The sequence below is a fragment of the Gossypium hirsutum genome, chromosome D05 (assembly GCF_007990345.1).
Source record: "Gossypium hirsutum isolate 1008001.06 chromosome D05, Gossypium_hirsutum_v2.1, whole genome shotgun sequence".
Taxonomy (NCBI): Eukaryota; Viridiplantae; Streptophyta; class Magnoliopsida; order Malvales; family Malvaceae; genus Gossypium; species Gossypium hirsutum.
In genome coordinates this window covers 18,878,330-18,899,678 of record NC_053441.1, presented here as the reverse complement: position 1 = coordinate 18,899,678, position 21,349 = coordinate 18,878,330, and the positions used below count along the sequence as shown (strand labels likewise).

At 31.5% G+C, this 21,349-nt stretch overlaps 1 protein-coding gene across 1 annotated transcript; it reads left to right on the top strand.

Annotated features, from left to right (window-relative positions):
* Positions 1-17,707: 17,707 nt before the first annotated feature.
* Positions 17,708-21,314, top strand: LOC107905626 (uncharacterized). Its single transcript, XM_016832320.2, has 5 exons — positions 17,708-18,273; positions 18,534-18,648; positions 18,754-19,392; positions 19,512-19,689; positions 20,804-21,314. Exons 1-5 carry the CDS (start codon positions 18,197-18,199, stop codon positions 20,827-20,829), a joined length of 1,035 nt encoding a protein of 344 aa, XP_016687809.1. The 5' UTR covers positions 17,708-18,196; the 3' UTR covers positions 20,830-21,314.
* Positions 21,315-21,349: the final 35 nt, after the last annotated feature.

The window sequence follows — 21,349 nt, the reverse complement described above, 5'->3', positions numbered from 1 at the left end:
TTGTTCCGTATTTTGTAACCCGGTTACCGAGTGTCGGCCAAGGGTCGTGTATACATCTCGAACACCGGACAGAAGTATATCAGTTGACGACGTAAATTGTACATATAACTCAATATAAGTTGCTCCACTAGCAAGATGAGTCTGCACCATTGCCTCCAAGCTACGAGCACCTTTTATGCCGAACGAGTCATATGTCATCGGATCAACACAAGAACAAAATCCATACGTGATTGACAGAACTTTCATTGGCGTCGTTCCGAAGATTTTACGCCTAATTCTTTTACGAAGTTCTATCAAATATATGTTCTGGTTAAATGACAGTCGCACCGTATTCTCCGACAAAAAGACAACACCATTCTCGGTGTGGCAAACCTCACCATCGTAGTAAATAACAGCACTAATACGTTCACTCATTTTGAAACTCTAACTTTCTTAGGCTCTCTAAATTGTTTCTGCTATGACTTATGAATTCTAACAACATGTTCTGCCTAATTTATAGCCTCAGCCCAAACTTGCTACTGTAGCAAAATCGCGTCCACGAGGGCGCGATTTCACAATTTCTTCTCAAATAGCATCCTCGTAGAAACGATTTTATACTATTTGCTTAGAAACATTAGAAAAAAAATTATTTCTTACATGACCTACTGTAGCAAAATCGCATCCACGAGGGCACGATTTCACAATTTTTTCTCAAATAGCATCCTCGTACAAACGATTTTATACTATTTGCTTAGAAACATCAGAAAAAAATATTTCTTACATGACCTACTGTAGCAAAATCGCATCCACGAGGGCACGATTTCACAATTTCTTCTCAAATAGCATCCTCGTACAAACGGTTTTATACTATTTGCTCAGAAAAATCAGAAAAAAAAAATTATTTCTTACATGACCTACTGTAGCAAAATCGCGTCCACGGGGGCGCGATTTCACAATTTATTCTCAAACAGCATCCTGGTAGAAGCGATTTTATACTATTTGACCAGAGACGTCAACTCGAAATAATTTTTTTCGGGACCCCTAAACCCTAAAAAGCCTGCACCCTAAACCCTAAAAGCCAGAAAACCCAAACGTGAAATCAATGTCGAAATCGCGCCCACGTCAGCGCGATGTCAGGGTAAATGGCAGGAGGTCGCGTCCACGTCAGCGCGATCACATCGCACTGACGTGGGCGGGATTTCCCGAAAAATGGTCCATTCCGGTAAATAATCAAAAAATCGGCCCATTTCGGTAAATTTTGAAAAAAAAATAGCTTTTTTTTGATAAATTGCCCAATTATTCCATTGTATATATCATGACAAAATTATAACTGTCAAGACGAACTTTGTAGATCTCGCCATGAGGTGTTTAAATGTTGGTTTCGGTTAATATTTGAATCCAATTATTATTAATTGAAACTTTAAAAATTTTAATCGAAATTTTTAAAAATTTATTAATTGAACAAAATAATTTCAATTAATTCTAGTGGTTAACCAAATTATTTTAAATGTATACTCTTTTTTTTTGTTCAAATAAATTTGAAACATGAAAAAAAATTATTATAATATAAATTTTTAATTTAAAAACACTAAAAAGTTTTGAGTGATGAAATGAAAGAAAAAAAATTGAAGGAAGAAGAAGATTCGAAGATGGGTCAAAACTCAAGGCTCAAGTCGCACCTTAGCTTTTCTTTCAGATTTTGTTTTGAGTTTGACGACAGAAAGAAGAAAAAAACTTAAATTTACTAGTTAGGGCTTTTTACTCTCTCTCTCTCTTTTTTTTTTAAACTTTTTGTTTAAATTGTTAGTTTAAAATATATACAAATCTACTAAGCCCATTATAATAATTTGTATAAATTCACTAATGTTTTAAGTTATTCTTTGATTTTTTATATTTCGTGCTTACATAATATATTGGACTTATTTAATATATTGATCCTATAATATTTCATTATTAATAATCTCGGTTAATCAATTAATTCAATTAATTATTTGATTTCAAATCAAATTAATTGTTAACCAAAATTTTAGAAAACCTTTAATCTATCCCCGACTGAGTTAGATTTAGTGGTCGACTAATTAATCAAACTAATTCGATCTGATCAGTTAATTCGATTAAAACTGAATTATGCACATCTCTACCTCGCTCAGAGCTAGTCAACTAGAGGTAAGACCTTGGCCAAAAACGCAAAGCTAGTGGACCGGACACTAGACCAAGAACTAGAGGCCTAAAATCTTGACTCACATCTCATACAAAAATTAAATTATATGTTTGTCTTTTTATATAAATATAAAATTTTAATTTTAGCACTGTAACCAAAGCATCAATTGATTTTTACATAAATATTTAATAAATACATTTTTTGCATATTATTTTTATCCGGAACGTTAGTGTGAGATAAATCCAGCCAGTCATTAAGAAATTAAGATGGCAACTAGGTGATTCGGATTTTGCTTTATATGCCTTCCGTCTTGATTTTTCTCTTGAATCTAATTTTATATAATTTTTATATGGTCCAACATGATATTTTAAAAAAATTATTCCAGCTCTAACTTGACACATCTTGAAAGTTATACTATATAGAAAATAATTGACTGAGTTGGTGTAAAGACGAGTTAACTCAACACCAACTCAATTGTAAAATTATTAAGATATCCTTATTTTAAAAGGGAATTAATACTGTTATGATGATATTTTTGTCTTTTCATAATTTTATATAATCTTAAATAAAACAATCGAAAATGTAAAGACTCGATTTTCAGTGGTATCAAAATTTACAGTTTCGGGATCTCGTTTCCATAAACCGAGTCTGTAAATATTAAAGGGATATTTAGTCAAAATTATAATTAATTAAGGCTTAATGATTAAAGTGTTAAAATTTAATTGCTATAGATTTTTAATTAGGAAGAATGCTTGAAGACTTAAATAGAAAGTATCCTAAGAAAAAATGGATAATAGACCACTTTTGAATAGTTGGTAGTGGAGTGTGATGATGGATGATGAAGGTTTAAATCATAAGAAAGAATACTAATTAAAAGTTAATTAAGATTAATTAACTTATAATTATATATATAAGAAATTGGAGGATGGAGAGATGAAAAATTCATCTTCTCCAACCGGCCAAAGAAGAAAACAAGTTTTCAGCTATTAAATTGGTAAATGCAATCAAGTTCTTTTCTTGTAATTTTTATATATTTGAGGTCATGATAGTTTGATTTAGGTAGCCCATGTACTAATTTATAAAAAATTTAAAGTTTTTGAAAGTTTTCATTGTTAATAATTGAATGAAATTGATGTGAAATTGTTAGAAATTAAGTTTAGATTAAGAAAAGGACTAAATTGTAAAGCTTAGTTTTTAGTTTCATACATTAGGAACCAAATTGAATAAAATGAAAAAATATTTTAAAATTTTGGTAAGAATAGCAAGTAGGGGGTCCCTAATGAATATATGTGAAATAGGATTTCAATTTGAAGCTTTAAATTGAAAGTTATGTTTGTTTAGGGTTTAGGGACTAAATTGAATAAATTATCAAATATGCTTTATATTTTAAATGATTTCAATTTGAATGGAATTTGATAATAGTATGTGTTTTTGGTTTTATTTAGCTAACGTTGACACAAAACCGTCGAGAAAGAAAGGAAAATCGAAAGTCATTGACGAATAGCTCGAAAATTCAATTTGTATTTTTATGATTTGAGACCAATTTAATTACTGCATATTCTTTTTTTTTTTTGCATTATATAATAGTGAGTTGAGTTTTCATTGAATTTTTTAATTGAATTGCTTCGGTTGAGATTGATTATCGGGATAAAGACTAAATTGAATAGAATATAAAATTGTATGATTTGATTGTTATATGATAATTGGTATGAAATTGAGTTGAAATATGCTTTATTATATGATGAATTTATGAACTGATGGTTAATTGGATATGGTAAAGTACAATTTAAACTATATATAATGAATAAGAAATTTAACTATCCTATTAAATGTTCAGACCGAGTCAGATATAGTTGGCATATTATAAGGTCAGGTTATTAAATGAAAACCATTGTTGTCGGGCAACCCGGGGTGATAGTATGTACATGTTAATGTCATTGCTGGGCAACTTGGGTGACAGATTTGCATATCCATTCTGAGTCTGTGTTTGCTTAATAGGGTTATAAACATACGAATTGATTAAATGATGTATGAAATTGAAATGTGATACATGACAACATGTAAAAAAAAAAACGACCCTTGGGGGTCTAATGTGTATGAAAAAGCCGATAGACTCGGAAATAGTTGAAAATTATATATGAAATTGAATATGTGTTTACAAATTTTGATTTTGGAAAATGAATAAGATTAAGTACCTAAAGATGACAATATGAATTGATTTGGTAGTTTGTGAAATGAATGGTAAATGGCAAGTTGGTTTGCATACATAGTGATTTTGTGTGCTAAAAATGATTATATGTATGTTTACATTGTATTGGAGATTGCTCACATAAAATTGTATAAGGATTGCTTATAAATTGAATGTATGCATATGTTTTAAACTTGTGTTATATTGACTTGAATCAATGAAATACTATTGAGCATAATTGATCAACGTACGATTTGTTTTCTCTGTGCGCATGTATAGTAGATTCTCGATTGTTTGAGCAATTGATCCAGCATCTAAGAAGTGATTCCCCAACTCAGCAAAGTTTGTATAAATCCCATTTTGTTTTTAAGTTTGACATGTACCTATGTTGAGCCAGTTTTGGTATAATACTATATTTTTGTGAACATTTGAATTGAAAGTTTGGTATATAGAATTAGTCATGTGAATGCAAATGTACATGAGTTTATCATATGGTTTGGAAATGTATAAAAAGATACAACTGCCTATGGCATTTGTGGATAAGTATGTATGTTTAAGATATTGAATGAATTAGACTAGTTAGTAAACTTATAAGTAATTTGGCATTGGTATATAGTTGATTTAGGTATTATGATTCTAGTGAATTGCATATTTTGGTTGAAATTGTGTTCTGAATGGGCAAATTAGTGATTTGGTAATTGTAGGTGAATGTAAATTTTGGTACCTTACAGAATTAGTATATCACGTCACAACGTTGAGCGGATGTTGTCATGACAATATTAGGCTACCATGCAACGACGCGACATCGAGCATGGATTGTTGCAACGAGACCTAGTCAATATGTTGTGTCGCGACGAGGGACCCCTTGATGTCGTGATGTCAACTTGAAATTTTGTAAACATTACAGTTTAGTCCTAATTCAACCTTGGGTTAGCATTAATACTTTTGTAAGCTCGTTAAAGACCCGAAAAGAACTGTATATCATATCATATGCATGTGTTGATTGAAATTAGTCATTTAATGGTGTAATTTGAATGTAGTTGTTCCGACAACGAATATGACACCTTCTAACTTGGACCTGATGGTTGGGTTAGGTATGGGGTGTTACAGAAAAACATTATTTGAGAATCAAACACGAGACTAAAAAATTCATTTGAAAATCTCTTACCACTCACCCATATAATAATTTGTTGAAATAATTTTATAAATATATTTTTTAATATAAATTATTTTTGTTCAACCACACCATGGGTGTAATAAAATCTAGTATGATATATTGTTTTCACATTATAGTATTTTAATTATATTAAATAAAATTTACATAATAAAATATTATAAAAATAAAAAATACTTAATTAAAATATATAGAATGTGATTAGAATTTAATATTTTTTTGTATTTTTTAAAAAAATATTTGTAAAATTAGAATAGGAACATTTTGATAAATAAAAAAAAGAGATGAAATGTGTGAATTTGATCTGAAGATGATGTAACAGCCTGATTTTTCAACGGTGTTGAAAATAGTGGTTCGATGCCACCAAATCCGGCGAGTAAGCTCGTAAATTTTATTAATTAATATTTACGAGTCAAATATGATTTTACAAAGATTTTTGGAATTAGTAATTTATGTTTTATAATAATTTATTAGATTTGAAGGGTAAAATCTAAGGTCAAGTGGTATTAGAAAATAAGGTATCGAGACATCGTTTCTATAAATCGAGCCGTAAATATTTTATAAATATTTACGGAGTGTCAATAATGTGGTATTAAAGTTTCGATAAAAAATTTTAACGTTTCGATAGTTAATTAATTAAAAAGAACTAAATTAAAAATAATGCAAAACTTGCTAATTATAATAATTGAGTGATTAAATGACATGATTAATAAATAAAGAAGGACTTAGGTGGTAAATATTGCGTAAACTAATATAGTTGGACGGCAACTTGAATGGAATGATAAAATAATACAAAACCAATGGCAATTTTGTAATTAAATGGAAATTAACATAAATAAAAGTGAAAGTAAAACATTTTTATTTCATTTATTCTCCAACATTCCATCGAACACCATAGCCATGCGGGAGGTTTTTGTTTTTGGCTTTATTCCTTTACATGTAAGTATAATCGATCTTATTTTTTATAATTTTTATGTTTTTAAGATCGTTGTAATTAAGTCCAGTTAACTCGTACCTTCGATTTTGAAACTTATAAAGATTTTGGATATTGCCATTGATGAATCTATATGATTTTTTATGTTAAATGATGAATTTAAGATATTAGTTGTTATTTAAAAGTATTTTGTTAAGTGATTTTGATAAATTTTTCGATTCGGGACTAATTTATTAAATTAATAAAAGTACAAGAATTTAATGTGAAATTGTTTCATAAATGATATGTTTTGAATAGTATGAACATTCAGATAGCTTGGGTTTGTATTTAAAATGGTTAATTTGCATGTTTTAGGCTCAAGGACTAAATTGAATAAAAGTAAAATTTTAGGGTAATTTGGTAAAAATATCAAAAATAACTAAATTGCATGAAATGAATTGTTTTATTGTCTAAATTAATATGTTGAATGAAATTATTAATTTAGATCAAGATCGGGTAGAAAATTGAGGAAAATAGAAAATTATCAAAATGCCCCTGTACTTTGACATTTCTACAATTTAGCCAGGTAAGTTTGTATGGTTAAACTTTAATGTTTATATATTAAATTGATGAATGGTATTATGTACTTATTCATATATATTGTTGAAAGTAAAATATTGTTAAAATTATGAAATTTGAATTGAATGTTCGAAATTAATGGAACGCGGGATTTGAGTACAATCGCTCTGTGGAAAAGGATGAATTGACGGTAAATGCAAAGAATAAATTGACGAAAATTACCCAAGTAAATCGAGGTTCAGCATTTGTTGCGAACATTTGTGTTTACTTTTCGTTTAGCTCTCACGAGCTTCTATTAACTCATATGAGTTTCTGTTTAACCCTAATGGGTTTCCGTTCAACTCTTTTGAGCTTCAATTTAACCCTTATGGGTTTTCATTCAGCTCTTATGAGCTTCCGTTCAACCCTCATGGGGTTTCTGTTTAGCACTTATGTGCTTCTGTTCAGCCTTCAACCTTTTGAAAACGATGTACTCTTATCCGTAAGTTGTTCTTCGATATGAGAAAACCTCGGTAAGGTGATTTATTTATGGAATTTGAAAGATATATATTTATTTTGTATCAACTAAAAAATGGATGATATACGTACATGAAGAAACGGTAAGAGATTGATTTGCATCATGATATGTATATAAATGAATATCTTTGATATGTTGATACATAGAAATTATGCAAGTTGAGATGAGTAATAAACTCAGGTGTGACATGTTGAGATAATAAGGATATTGATGTCGAATTTATATGAAATATGTTCAAGTACACTAACGAATGTTGTTGTTTGATGCTTAGACAAGTGCCAAGCTATTGACTGAATGATAATATGTTTAATTATAAGATGCATTGAAAAGGTAAGTGCTCAAATGAAAATATGCTTGTGCTCATGAAGGAGTGGTAAATTTTAAGTTATGCAATTTCTTATTGAAATAGTTTATCATGTGATTAATTTGAAAAGGGCTATGTTTAAATGCACTAGTTTGTGACTATGGTGATATGATATGCTTATGACTTGTGTGCTGTGCACATGGAATGGGTGTGAAAAGTAAAGAAATACAAATGAGAATAAAGAAATTTGGAAGAGTGTAAAGTTGTTGGAAACTCTACTATATTAGGGATAATATGTATAAGTAAGGCTATGGGTTTATTCACCTTGTGAGTTGATGAATATAGCTTCATGCATATTGCAGTATCAATATTGGATTATTCTTGATACATATAAATTTCATAATGAAATGGATTGATATGATTAAAGTTTATATGAGCTTACTAAGCATACATTACTTACGTACTTGTTTTCCTTTACTTTTTAGATTATCGGAAGCTCAATCGGTTGGAATCTTGTCGGAGATTTATCACACTATTCATCAGTTCTATCGGTACTTTCGGATGTTTTTTATTTTGGTTATAATGGCATGTGTAGGTATTCTGGTTAATGTTGGCATATATGAGTTTTGTTAATATTATCCGCTTATTTGGCTTGTGTTTTGGCACATTTTGGTTTGGTGCATATTTATCTTATATGTTTGATGTGTGGTTTGGTTTATGGTTGTATGGTTAAAGGTAAAATGTTTGCTAAAAGTGCATTTATGTACATGTGTTTTGGGATGCAATGAATTGATTATGAATCGGTACTATAACACCCCTTACCCAATACCGTTGCCGGAGTCGAGCATGAGGCGTTACTTGACTTAACTTAAAAGTTCGGGGCATAAAAATTTACTTTCAAATTTAATTTCATCATTCATAATAAAGCTGTCCACCTGTGCAGAAGTCACTAAAATAATTATAATTCAAGCTAAGAAACTCGAAATTTAGATCCGTAAATTTTCCCTGAAACTAGACTCATATATCTATTCACCATAAATTTTTCAGAATTTTTGGTTTAGCCAATTAGTACAGTTTATTAGTTGAAATCTCCCCTGTTTCACTGATCGACTATCCTGACCACTCATCACTAAAATTTAATTATCTCTTATTACAGACTTCATATGGTGCTTAAAATTATTTCTACTGAAAATAGACTAATTAAGGAATCTATACATATAAATTATAACTCATAATTCCTTCTGTACAATTTTTAATGAATTTCTAAAGTCAGAACAGGGGACTTCAAAAACATTCTTGCCCTGTTTCACTAAAATTCAAATATCTAAAAGTATATAATTCTTTTGCTTACTCTACTTATTTCATGTGAAAGTAGACTCATTCAGCTTTAATTTCATATCTCACTCAACTTCTAATTCTATTTCCACTATTTTTAGTGATTTTTCAAAGTTACATCAATGCTGCTGTCCAAAAACTATTCCATTGAATTTTTAAAAAAAAAATTCAATATAACCCCTTTATAATTACCTAACATTCCCTGCAAATTTCAAATCACAACCAATTTTAGTATTTCAACTACTTCACTTGAATACTAATGAAGTTCAACCAATCAACCATTTCAGACTAAAAACATATATTTTTCAATGTCTAACACAACCATCACCTTCAAAATTTACTTTGCATACTTAGTCATTCATTCTATTACTTTTTACTTCAATTCCCTATACATGCCATATAAATCCAAAAAGTTATTTAACAAAATCTACCGGAGTATATCTGGATAGTGTGATTCTCGATGTAGATCTGATCATCCGAATGTATAAATACGCTAATCTACAAAAACAATAAATACACACATGTAAGCTTATAGAAAAGCTTAGTAAGTTCATAGGCATAAAACATAAATCTTACCAAACATTTGTACACTTATACAATATACACCATTACTAATTTTACCTGTCAACCACAATCTTTGGTGAATTCCTTGGTATAAACTCACTACTACTTATTCTTTTACCATAATTCCTTTGGGCCCATTTGTCACTTACCATCCGTGATCAAAATTAAGGAACGGTTACGGAAAATTGAGTACTTCACTTTCACTTTGCCATAGTATAACTATGGTCTTACGTATGATCACTTATCATTTGTCCTTGACCAGATAAGTGTAGCTAAGCTACCACTTATCACTTTGTCACTTGATCAGATAAGTATAGCACTTATCACTTTTTCACTTGATCAGATAAGTATAACACTTATCACTTTTTCACTTGATCAGATAAGTGTAGCTAAAGCTACCACTTATCACTTTGTCTCTTGATCAGATAAGTGTAGCACTTATCACTTTTTCACTTGATCAAACAAGTGTAGCTAAAGCTACCACTTATCACTTTATCTCTTGATCAAAAGTACTCAAATCCGGCGTTCCGCTTAATTTGATCATTTATTCGATTTTCACATTTTTATTTTACTCTCTTTTCAACACTAAATACATTTCATCATACATTATATAATTCATGAAATTAACATTTAATCATTAAATTTCAGCCATATGAACTTACCTGGGTCGATTTGCAGAATTTGTAAAAGTTCAGGGACTAATCAACTACTTTTTCTTTTCCTCGGCTTGATTCGGGTTCTCGATCTAAAATACAAATTTATTCATTCTTCAGCATATAATTCAATTCTAATTCATTTCACAGTTTCTACCCTTAAATTCTCAAAATTACACTTTTACCCCAAACTTTACAATTTTGTCAATTTGGTCCCTACTCAATTAACCCCTCAATTGATCTAATTTTTCTCAATTAACACCTTTTCCAACTATTTTAGACTACTACATAGCCTTTCATATTCAAAACCGCAACACCAAATTAGTTAGACCTAATTGTAAAAGTATCAAAACCACAAAAATTAGAAGAAATAATCAAGAATTAAACTTACATGATTCAAATATATGAAAAACCAGCTTGGAGGGACTCTTCAATGGCGTTTTTTGGCTGATAATTATGAATAATTGCCTAGAAACTCTTTTAATTGAGATTTTTATTTGTTAACTTTTACAAAATTTCCAATTTTACCCTTATTACATCACTTTTCCAGATTTTTCTTGCCAAATCGTCCAGCCCATATAGTTTGGGCCTAATTTCCTTTTAAATCCCTCCTTTTTAATCATTTAAGCTATTTAATCACAATTTAACAAATTTTACACTATTTTCAATTTAGTTCTTTTTAGTTAATTGACTATCCAAACGTTAAAATTTTCTAACGAAACTTTAATACCAACTCAATGACACTCTAAAAATATTTCTAAAAATACTTATGGCTCGGTTTAAAATCTTCGAGGTCTCGATACCTCATTTTTTATTTTAATTATTTTAATATTTATTCCTAGTACACTATTTACTATTTCAAAAAATTTTCCCAACTTCACATTTACTTATTCTCACTAAATTAATAATATTTTCTACTCATTTGTCAGATTTAGTGATCTCGAATCACCATTCCGACACCACTAAAAATTCAGGCCATTGCAGGTACCTTGATATATAAAGTATATATAACTAAATATGTTAGTATTAGAAATACATTTTGATATCAAATGGTAAGATTTGGTAGGTAAGTAATTTGGTTAGAAATCATTCAAATTAGCTTGGTAAATCTTAGGTACAAATATGCATATAAGTTAGTCATACATAAAAACATATCGAATACATGAATATACCAATACCTGTTATAATCTGTCTTTTGATATGCCTAAAGTCATATTGATTATAAGTAATGATATTATATGTTTAAAACTTGATCTTAGCTTGATTTAAATGCCTCATTATAACTTATTGTAATGTAAAAATGTTGAGCTAGGTTGATGACCAATTGGGTGAGAAATGTGGCTTGGAAAATAGCCTATTTTTGTCCACACGGGCGTGTGTCTCAGCCGTGTGTGACACATGACCAAGTGACACAGTCGTGTGTACCCTATATCTTTTTTTTAAATACACGGGCGTGTCTCTTGACTGTGTGAGTCACACGGCTTGGCCACACGGCCATGTAACCCCTACAATGTGTAAAATTTTAAGTATTTCTGAAAATTTCTCTGAGTTTCCAATTTAGTCTCAACTTGTTTCTAATATGTATTTTGAGTCTTGATGACTCGTTTAAGGGACAATATATATAATTTTAATTGGTTTTATTGTGAGTATTGATATGTAATGAAATGTTTGAAATTTTTGTCTGATTGACCCGTAAACCTTGGTAATGCTCTGTAACCCTGTTTTGGCGACGGATACAGGTTAAAGGTGTTATAGATGATCCCAACCTGAATGAAATTTTTTAATTGAAAATTCATCCTACCATACCCTATAACTTAATTTTAAAAAAATAATCCCTATAGTATTGGATCGAGTCAAATTTTGATTGATTTGGATTATTTTGTTATCCCCAACCTTTACATAATCCATGTAATACCCCCTACCCATATTCGTCGCCGAAATAGAGTATGAGGCATTACCAGATTTTACCGAATAATTTTTTTTAAACTCAATATAACCCCTTTATAAATATCTAATTCTCCCTGCAATTTTAAACCGAGACCAATCCAACACAACCAATCCATTTCAATATATTTTGAAGATAGATTTAACATATTCATAAGATAACCTCACCAGATACCAAAACCAAAATTTGTTAGCCATACCATTGGCTAACCATACGTTCATTTCACATTAACATTTACTTTACTAGCTTATACATGCCATTGATTTCTAAAATAAAGCTTCTTTTTATACCGAGATCTTGAGGTTGATAGTGTGATGCGTCTCCGACCAAATCCGACCTCCGAGCTCTTAACACTACAAAACAGGGGAAAAGGAAACAGGGTAAGCACTTTGTGCTTAGTAAGTTCGTGTAACAAGAATTATACTTACCTAATATTTTCAATACAATGCAATAAATATTCATACACCCATTCCATACATTTTCCCCCTATCATGCACAAACTCAACATTCAAATTAGTCCAATAATTTCCATGTATCAATAATTTATACCATGATTGATGAGCTCATCAATACTATGATTTCCATTCCCTTGTTATTTTTCCATATTTATCCAGTTGAATTTCTCGGAATTTCGATGGATTTTCAGAGGTACACTTTAGTGTACAAATCCGGGTTCGTCAATTCATATTCATGTGTGCACATTTCCATTTCAGAGAGTACACTCCCGCGAACCTCATCCTTACAGCGGGATTACCAGTCCAGGCTAAATCCCCTGTAATATAAACTTATAGAGTATTGTCGGGATTACCAGTCCAGGCTAAATCCCCTGCAACGACAATTACTCTAATGAGCTTGGATCTGAATTACCAGTCCAGGCTAATTCAAACCCTAATTTGGATTACCCGTCCAGGCTAAATCCATTTTCCACATATTCTTCGGGAGGGCTATATCAGGATAGGATCACCCGTTCGGGCTAGATCCTTTTTACCGTCAATTCTTTTTCAGAGATCCATCGAATTTTCCTTTCATTCAACCGAGATTTATTTTCTCTTTTCATCAAGAATATAAATACTTCATCGATTATCATACAATAAACATCCAAATCATATTCACATCAAGAAAAATATATTTCAAGCATTTAAGAATATAATTCAAGTTACACGAACTTACCTCGATACTTGTTCATAAACAAAAATTTACTAATCCCGAACTTTTTATTTTCCTCGATCTAGCTTTGTATTTGAATTTTCTGGATCTAAATAAATAAATTTAATCATTAATCTAATAAATTTCATGTTCATATGTAACATTCTCCATAATTCCATTATTATTTATAGTGCATTCAAAGCTGTCTCACTGAATCATAGTCACTAAATTATTTATATCTTGAGCTACGGAACTCCAAATTAAGATGCGCTAATTTTCCCCAAAACTAGACTCACATATATTCTTACCATAATTTTTTTATAATTTTTAGTTTATCCAATAAGTTTAGTTTATTCTTTAAAGTTTCCCCTATTTCACTATTTAACAGTTCCGACCTCTCTTCACTAAAAATTAATTATATCATTGTACAGAATTTGGATGATGTTCTCGCTTATTTCTTTTGAAAATAGACTCATTAAAGATTCTAAAAATATAAATTATAACTCATTATCATTTTTTTTACAATTTTTAATGATTTTCCAAAGTCAGAATAGGGGAACCCGAATTCATTCTGACCTTATCTCACAAAATCTATTATATCTCATGATTTACAATTCCATTGCTTACATCGTTTCTTTTATAAGAAACTAGACTCAATAAGCTTTAATTTAATATTTTATTCATCCTCTAATTCAATTTATACAATTTTTTGTGATTTTTCAAAGTTAGACTACTGCTGCTGTCTAAAACTGTTTTAGTGCATGATGTTAATTACCATTTTTCCCTAAGCTTTCAATAAATGATAATTTCATCCCTGCTCAATTAACCTCTCAATTGAGCTGATTTTTATCAAGCAACACTTTATTCTATCACTTTAAACTACTTTATAACCTTTGGAAATCAGAATTTTAGCACTAGACTTTAATTCCAAACTTTTTCACAATTAAGTCCTACAAATCAATTTCTATTGAAATTACCTAATAAAATCATCTCATAAACAAATTAAAGCTTCAATTTCATGCTATTTCATCATAAAATTCCAGCACATATTCATATCAACTTTCAAATTCATTCATAAAATCAAAAACTAATGAATTTAGTAATAGGACATAGTTGTAAAAGTCTTAGAAACACAAAAATTATAAGAAAAAGGCAATGATTAACTCACTTGGTGTAAAAATTATGAAAAAACAGCTTGAAGAAACTCTTAGGATGTTTTTGGCTGATGAGAATGCAGAAAAATAAAGAGAAATCTAGATAATTCCACTTTAGTCCTAACTTTTAAAGTAAATTTTGCAATATTCAAATTTTACCCTTAATTCTTCAATTCTCCTGATTTTTCTCAGCTTATGCCACCCAAAATATCTTCTTTTGGGCTTATTTGCAATTTATGTCCCTCCTCATTTAACAATTGAGCTATTTAATCCTTTTAGTAACTTTTACACCTTTTTCAATTTAGTCCTTTTCACTTAATTGACTACCCAAACATTAAAATTTTCTAACAAAATTTTAATACCATATTACTTACATTTCATAAATATTTATAAAAATATTTTTGACTCGGTTTTACGAGATCGAGATCTCGATACCTTATTTTTACCCAATTTCTTCAATAATTTCTTTTTCTAACTAACCACTAAATCGGTAAAATTTTTCTATCGATATTTTCATACGATTTTCCTATCATATCAATATTCGTGCAAAAATATTAAAATAAATTTCTCTTTAAATCGGATTTGTGATTACGAAACCACTATTCCGATAACCTTAAATTTGGGTCATTACAATCCATCGTAATACATTGAAAGTTTTCTAAAATCAACTTACTCGATAATTCTTAGAGGACGTTTTATATGATGAAAAATGATCATTTTTCTGAAATTTTAATCTACAGAAAGTTATTCTTGAATTTGGTATGTTAAATCTTATTAACTTAATAGGAATGTACCTTTCCTTCACATAAGAAGATGTGATTCTTTTGAATAAATGTGGGAAGTTAACCTTATCAGAATGTGATTATTTTGAATAAATATGAAAATTTAACCTTAACGTGGTTAAAAAGTGAAAATTCACTTTTGAAACAAAAATACCCTATTTCTTATTTATTTTTATCAATTATTTAAATATTTCACCACTGTTGTACTTGAATACTCCCTTTAATTTATTTCCCCTTTTTCCCACCCTTTCCTTTAACCCTACAACGACTCTCACCAATCATTTACTCATAACGCTAAACAATAATGTCAATTAAAAAAATCTACTAGAATACCAAACCTCATCATGATTTGACAAGATAAACTATTACGAATGGTGCCTAAAACACAAAACAAGAAAAAACTTTGAAACTTACCAAAGAAAACTAGAATGCAAAGAATTTGACAACCAAAGTCCAACTAACATAAAGCTTCTAAAGACTTTCTTGCTTTAAAATATTCTTAAGTTCTCAAAAAATGACAGCATAAGGACTAAGTAAATTTTGAGAAAAAAACCTATTTACACAAGGCTCAAGCATTCTTGTCTCACTGGGCTAGATCTTTCGTCTCGCGATCCGTGCGGCCTTAAGTAATCCGTTCGCTTCAAACTTGCCTAAGTCAGCCTTTACTCCCAAAAGTGAGGATTCCTTTAGAATTCCTCTAAGACACCAATTTGTATAGCGGAAGCAATTATGTCAAAAGAAACTACTAAAGAACAACAGAAAGCCACAAAAAGAACGCTCACAAAGTGTTTGAGTAAATGCTCAAAGAATTCTATCACTCTTAAGAATTCAACTTACAATGGATAAGATACAAATGAGGGGGAGAGTCTCTATTTATAGTTGAGCTCCTCTAAAATCGACGGTCAAGATCAAATTACATCGACGGACGAGATTACCCTTTCCCTTGATTTTAGGGATTTACAAGATTACATCATATCAAATCAAATCTACAAGATATAATTCCCATATTTACTAAAAATAGCATATGTTGCCATATCTTCATTATCGGGCCAACCAGGCTTTAATCTGACAGGCTTCTCCAACAGTTCTTAGAATCGGGCCAATTCTCATTGGCTAAAAGATCCCCATCTAATCGATAGACCTCCATGGGCCGTATCTTGTGCCATGGTCACAGGCTTTACACTTTAGCCCGTGACACTTGGCAGAACTCCAAGATGGCATAATTCCACAAAATCAATTAAATATAGACACATGTAACTACAATTATGATTTTTCGGTTCATCTATCTTATCATCAACAAACACATAACCCTCCTATTAATTAACAAAATTTCAAATGACACGCATTTTTACCAAAATCAATGTCATCACAATTATAAAACGTGGATGCAACATAATTCCTCTATACCATACATACCATTCATGCACAAGATACAAAGGTTTATACCCTCTTACAAGAAGAAATTCAAAACGTCATTGCCTTGCCTCAAGGAATGTCACTCTATTGCCTTTTCCTCGATTGGGGGAGGGGCAATTGTTTTATGTATTTTGTTAGCTGCACCTTAGATCACTTTGCCCCTCGGTGAAACCTCGTCGAGTATGGTCCTTGAGAGCATGTGCATGCTTGACACATGGTGCACCTTTAGCTCACTTTACCAAACATGTGTTGAGTCTTGTTGCCTATAAATACCCCTTTTTTCCTTGAAGGGCGAGGGTTTTTCTTCTTATGCTTGCACTCTATCTATCTTCCTTTATAAACAACTCTTTACGCATCTTTACTCTGTTAATTGTCTTCTCCTTTCCTTTCCATTGATCTTATCATTAATAAGATTAAATTCCAATTTGAAGTTAATACCTCCACACTCAAGAAATGTCTAAAGAGAAGAAAAGCTCTTAGAAAATAAAAGTGCCATTGAGACTCAATATTCTTTTTTTATTATTATTAAAATATGTCATAAATTCTTGTGCATTTAGTAAATAATAAATTTAATTTTTATGTTTTTATTTTTTAGAAATTTAGGTTAAAATTATTTTATTAATTAAAATTCATTATAAAATTTTTCTTTTTCTAAATTTATTAAGAGTAAAAAACTTATAATATATTTTAGCGTTATGTTTTATGTTTGAAGTTAATAATAATGATTATTTTTATTTCCTTAATCAATGCATACTAGCTGGTGGTTGGATCTACTTTCGAACATCCAACCTTGTAATTATTTGATATAACAAAAATAAAATATTATAAAAATTCAAAAATAAATAGTTTGAAATGAATCCAATCTTAAGGTTGACCGATTTCAAGTTCAGGTGGAAACGAAGATTCGACCACGCGGCAACATTGTCTGAATTTCGGTCAAAATTCAAAAACGAACACCAGGTTAAGGCTCAGAGTGTTGACCACCCTTCTGTCTTTTGTCAAGAAACGACATCGTGTTTCGATTTAACCGTACTCCGCAGTCAAACTCCCATCAATAAATTTAACATAATTATCAAAGATAAAGGCACCACGTTGGCTGTCTGTTATGATCTTTCAAATCTATATAATAATTCACTTTCTGTCTCCTTCTTGATTTTCTCTCTTTAGCCGAATCCTTCTACCTTTCACCATTCTTTTTCGATTCAAATCTTGAAGATTTTGTTCATCTGTGACTTCAGTTCCTGGATTATTGAAGGAGCCCTTAGATTTCAAATTTTAATTAGCTTTTTTTCTTTCTAATATATAAAAACAACCAAAATTGTGGGCGCAGATATCGTTGATTTGGTTTCATTTCATTGCAAATTATTGTCTCAATTCGTTTTTGAGATGGCTTCGAGTTTTGACCGATGGGAAAAAGATCCTTTCTTCTCTGTGGCTGAAGAAGTTCAGGAATCTGCGGACAGGTAAATTACTTCCCTTTTTCTTATTAGGGTTCTTTTATCGGCTCCACTATGTTTTCCTCCTAATTTTCTTTGGTTCTGTAGACCTAGTCTGAAACCTGAAGATTTCGAATTAAGTTCCTAAATGCTAAACTAAGGTTCAGAATTTCAATTACTCAATAATCGCTTGAAATTCTTTTGCTGCGTTTTTTTTTTTGAATTAGTGCTTCTGTATTTGTTGGAAACTAGTTATCTCACGTTAATTTTCTTTTCCCCTCCCAAAGGATGGAATCGACATATCGGACATGGATACACGCCAGCAAAGACGTTTGTAGTTCGTGGAGTTTCGAGGAACTCCGTAGAGACCTGCGTACTACCCTTGGCACCACAAAATGGCAGGTCATATTGTGTTTTCTATCTTTCTTATGGATTGTTCGTCCGGTGAATATTTTCATTGGAGTTGTGATTGGTTTAGCGTTTTGAGAAATTGAATTGGTTTTGCAGTTAGAGGAGTTTGAAAGGGCTGTACAATCAAGCTACAATGCAAATTCAAGTGAGGACGTGAGAGACAGGCATCGAGATTTTATTGTGGCAATTGAGGATCAGGTTTCAAAGATTGAAAAATCATTGCAGGAATCAGCCCTTTTGGAGGGTAAGACATCAATGCCTTGGGTGCGATTGGACAAAGGTGAATGCGATGATCTTGCTTTATTTTTGTCCGGACCAACTGTATCCGGTGAAAAGGAACTTCCTCCTAAGAGTCATTCTAGGACTAATGAAATCCCACGAGGAATCAATATAGAATCTGTGCCACATTGCTCTAAGAATTCAGGTCAATCTGTTGAGTGGAGCTCCTCCGAGGCTAAGGGCGAGAAGTCACATGGGCATAGGAGGACTGCTAGTGCTAGTGCCAACATTGGCACTTGGAAGATTGCTATCGGTGGGGATGTTTTAGAACAGAACTCTTCCAATGGTCAGCCCTCCATTCCCCCACGAAAGGTACCAAGCTTCTCTGGTTTCCTAAATTCAATGGAATCTGTAGCCAAGGTGAAGTGGTCGAAGAATGGTTTCAGGAAGTGGAAGGCAGTAGATTGTGATTCGGAGTCTAATACAGAGTTGTTGAGATCTCCTCAGCTAGCTACGGTGAATGCCTAATCTACTGCTATCCTATTTGAGATATAGATTTTGAAATTTTTTGTTACTATTTCCTATGCTATCCCATTAGTGTTTATAAGTTCCTGTTTTATTGTTTCCTCCTATAGGGCCTCAATGCATGCTATGAACGAAGTAAGAGTTGCCTAGATTGTGATAATTATGATAAGCAACTTTACGGCTGGTATGGGGCTATTCAAAGACTACTCCAAAGGTCTCAGTATCAAATGCGGTATGGTCATCCCATTCGACTAGCAGTTTGGGTTGTCCTCTTCCTTTGTTTGATTGGTGAGCTTGCTTGAAACTTGTTTAGTTTTTTTGCTCTACTTTTTGGACTTGTTATTTATATTTTCTCGTTTTTCTTTTAGGAATAAAGCATACACTCATATTTTTAAAATTTTGAGCAAAAACTTCTGCTATATGTCTATCATTATTAAAGGCAGTTTCATTCTTCACTAATATCTGTGCTAATTAGAATCTGTGCTTTGCTACTTTGATTGAATGGTGAATTCTCATTCCAGTGCAGTATAGGAGCATTAAATGTGCATAGACTAGTGACTGAAAGGAAATTATAACTGAAGAAATGTGCCCCAAATAACTAGTAAGAAATTGAATTGCATATCTAGCCACTAGGACCTGAGATTCTTTGTTTCTTGATATACTGGAATGTATAGAGCTTGTGAATCCAGATACAAGCTAATTTGGACAAATGATTAGAGTAGATGAACTTGCGTCAGATGAATGATACATTAGAATGTTGGTGTTTTAGGTCATGTAGAATTCATGAAGCAATTTGAGGAGAAAAAAATTAAAGATGGAGTAAAGGTATTCTTGGTAACAACTTTCCTAAGTGTTTCATTTTTATATATAGGATAGGATTGTTTAGTCATAAGAGATGAGAAAATTATGAGGGTGTTTTAAAGCTATCAGGTTGAATGGAATGGAGAAGCTCAGTTGGATATTTTAAACAATTTTGCTTGATGCCTGTTGGTTATGAAGTTTTTGGAATTTGATGAGTGCACTGGAATACAATAAAAGATTGGCTATTGGATAAAGTTTTACATAAATGATGGTAGTTGCTTTCAATAGAAACAAAATAAAAGTGGATAACTCACGTGGTTTAGACTTTAGATGGCACAACACGGGTCTGGGGATTCATTAAGGATTCACTCTTTGCTAGTGGAAAACAGTGGCAGGCCAGAGATCACATGGGATGTGTCGAAATAATTAGAACCAGGATTAAATGCCTTGATAGACCCCTGCAGTAAAATCATTGTTTGTTTTGTATGCTTTCAGATTGTGGTGCTCATGTTGTATTTTGTAATCGTATTCACATAATCACATTTCTTAAATTGAATTCGTGAAAGTCTGTGAAGCCTAAACTTCTTGTCATCCTATGCAGTTTTAATTGGATTTTATGCAATATGAGGACACAGAATCCTCGACTGGCAGTTCATACTCAGTGGCTAAATATTTTGGGGGAAGGTTGTTAAGGAGTCCAGCTTGTGCAAGTTATGCTGGCACCCTGATGTTATACACGGTGAAGTATTGAGTGAAGGTAGTACAACAAAAAGTAAGTACCTTTTCCCCTTCACTTTTCCTTGACAACCTCTTGTTTCTCTGTCTCCTCCGGTTTTGATTATTCGGGCTAGGGGGAAGTCCTGTTGTTACCAGGGAGCAGAGGGACGATTGATTTGAACTGAAGCAGTCAGATGATGTAATATATGTATTCTTTTTCTTCTGGAATAGTACTTTGTATTAATACGAACGTGTAGCATTTTAACCCTCCATTCCCTACCAGTTTCGTTTAAGTTGTAACCAATTAAGAGCTGCAGAAGGGAAGTGGGAGTTTCATCTAATTTGGATCTCAAACCTAAATGGCAGAAAGTGTTGAAGTTCCTTTGCTGGTCTCATCCCAGTTCCATCTTTAAACTTAACTTGTTGGTCG

Excerpts from the sequence above, each read along its gene's own strand:
- LOC107905626 (XM_016832320.2), top strand. The coding sequence starts at position 18,197 with ATGGCTTCGAGTTTTGACCGATGGGAAAAAGATCCTTTCTTCTCTGTG. Across the intron at positions 18,649-18,753 it reads TTGGCACCACAAAATGGCAG|TTAGAGGAGTTTGAAAGGGC; the intron begins GTCATATTGTGT and ends TTGGTTTTGCAG. Across the intron at positions 19,393-19,511 it reads GATCTCCTCAGCTAGCTACG|GGCCTCAATGCATGCTATGA; the intron begins GTGAATGCCTAA and ends TTCCTCCTATAG.